Source organism: Crocuta crocuta, unplaced genomic scaffold (genome assembly GCF_008692635.1).
Source record: "Crocuta crocuta isolate KB4526 unplaced genomic scaffold, BGI_CrCroc_1.0 scaffold179, whole genome shotgun sequence".
Lineage (NCBI taxonomy): Eukaryota > Metazoa > Chordata > Mammalia > Carnivora > Hyaenidae > Crocuta > Crocuta crocuta.
In genome coordinates this window covers 2,880,445-2,881,382 of record NW_027551568.1, presented here as the reverse complement: position 1 = coordinate 2,881,382, position 938 = coordinate 2,880,445, and the positions used below count along the sequence as shown (strand labels likewise).

Sequence of the window (938 nt, the reverse complement as noted above, 5' to 3'; positions counted from 1 at the left end):
GGCCGCCTCCTGAAAGCGCCCAGAGGGGCGGACGGGAGGGACGCCCCAGGCCAGCGCAGAGGCAGCTGCGGATCCGGGCTCTGCTTGCCCCCCAGGCCGATGCCCCTGGGGCCCCCGGCGCCGCTCGCCTCAGGCCCAAACCTGAGCCCGGGTCTGAGACCACTTGTGTTCTGGGGTTCGCAGCGCCGGACGGGGACTACTGGAGGCTGCTGCCCCCGGGCTCCCACATCGTCATAGCTCAAGCCCCCGGCTACTCGAAGGTCATCAAGAAAGTCACCATCCCCGCCCGGATGAAGAGGGCCGGCCGCGTGGACTTCATTCTCCAGCCCCTGGGGCCCGGAACCAGGAAGCTCCTCCCTGGGCCGCGCAGAAGCGGGTCTGGAAGCCGAGACCCTCTGGGAGGTGCCAGCCCGTACGAGGAGCCCCAGGAGCCCGGCCAGGAGCCCCTCGGGGCGCGGAGGCTGCCGTCGGGCGGCGGAAGCAAGCCCTGGTGGTGGTCGTACTTCACGTCGCTCAGCCACCACAGACCCCGCTGGCTGCTCAAGTACTAGGGGCCGCGCCCTCCTCGGGCTGGGGGCTCCGCGCTCTTGATTCTGTCTCCTGAAGACGCCCTGTAAAGCTCTTTCTGGTTTATTAAAGTCATTTTACTCACCCGCGGCCGTGACGAGGGGCCCCTGAGGGGGGAGGAAACGGACCCGGCCGACGGAGGGCCGCCCTGGCCTCGGCCGCCTTGATGTGGGGCCCCTGCGGGCCCACGGCGGCCGGGAGAGGGGCTGGACGCTGAGACCTTGAAGCAAGAAAAGCTCACTTCACAGACGGGGCGCAGAAGCTCAGGGGGGATGTGACCGCCAAGGTCACACGTGGGGACGGGGTGCAGGGCCAGCCAGCAGGAGGGGCGACACGTCCTGTGGCTCAGGGTTGCATGTCGGGAGCAGATG

General features: G+C 69.1%; 1 protein-coding gene across 1 annotated transcript in view; it reads left to right on the top strand.

Annotated features, from left to right (window-relative positions):
* The window catches only part of CPZ (carboxypeptidase Z), a 16,521-nt gene extending 15,870 nt beyond the window's left edge, over positions 1-651 (top strand). The window contains exon 10 of the mRNA XM_077750459.1: positions 184-651. Within this exon, the coding sequence (XP_077606585.1) occupies positions 184-551 (368 nt within the window). The 3' untranslated portion in view covers positions 552-651. The remainder of the gene's footprint in view (positions 1-183) is intronic.
* Positions 652-938: the final 287 nt, after the last annotated feature.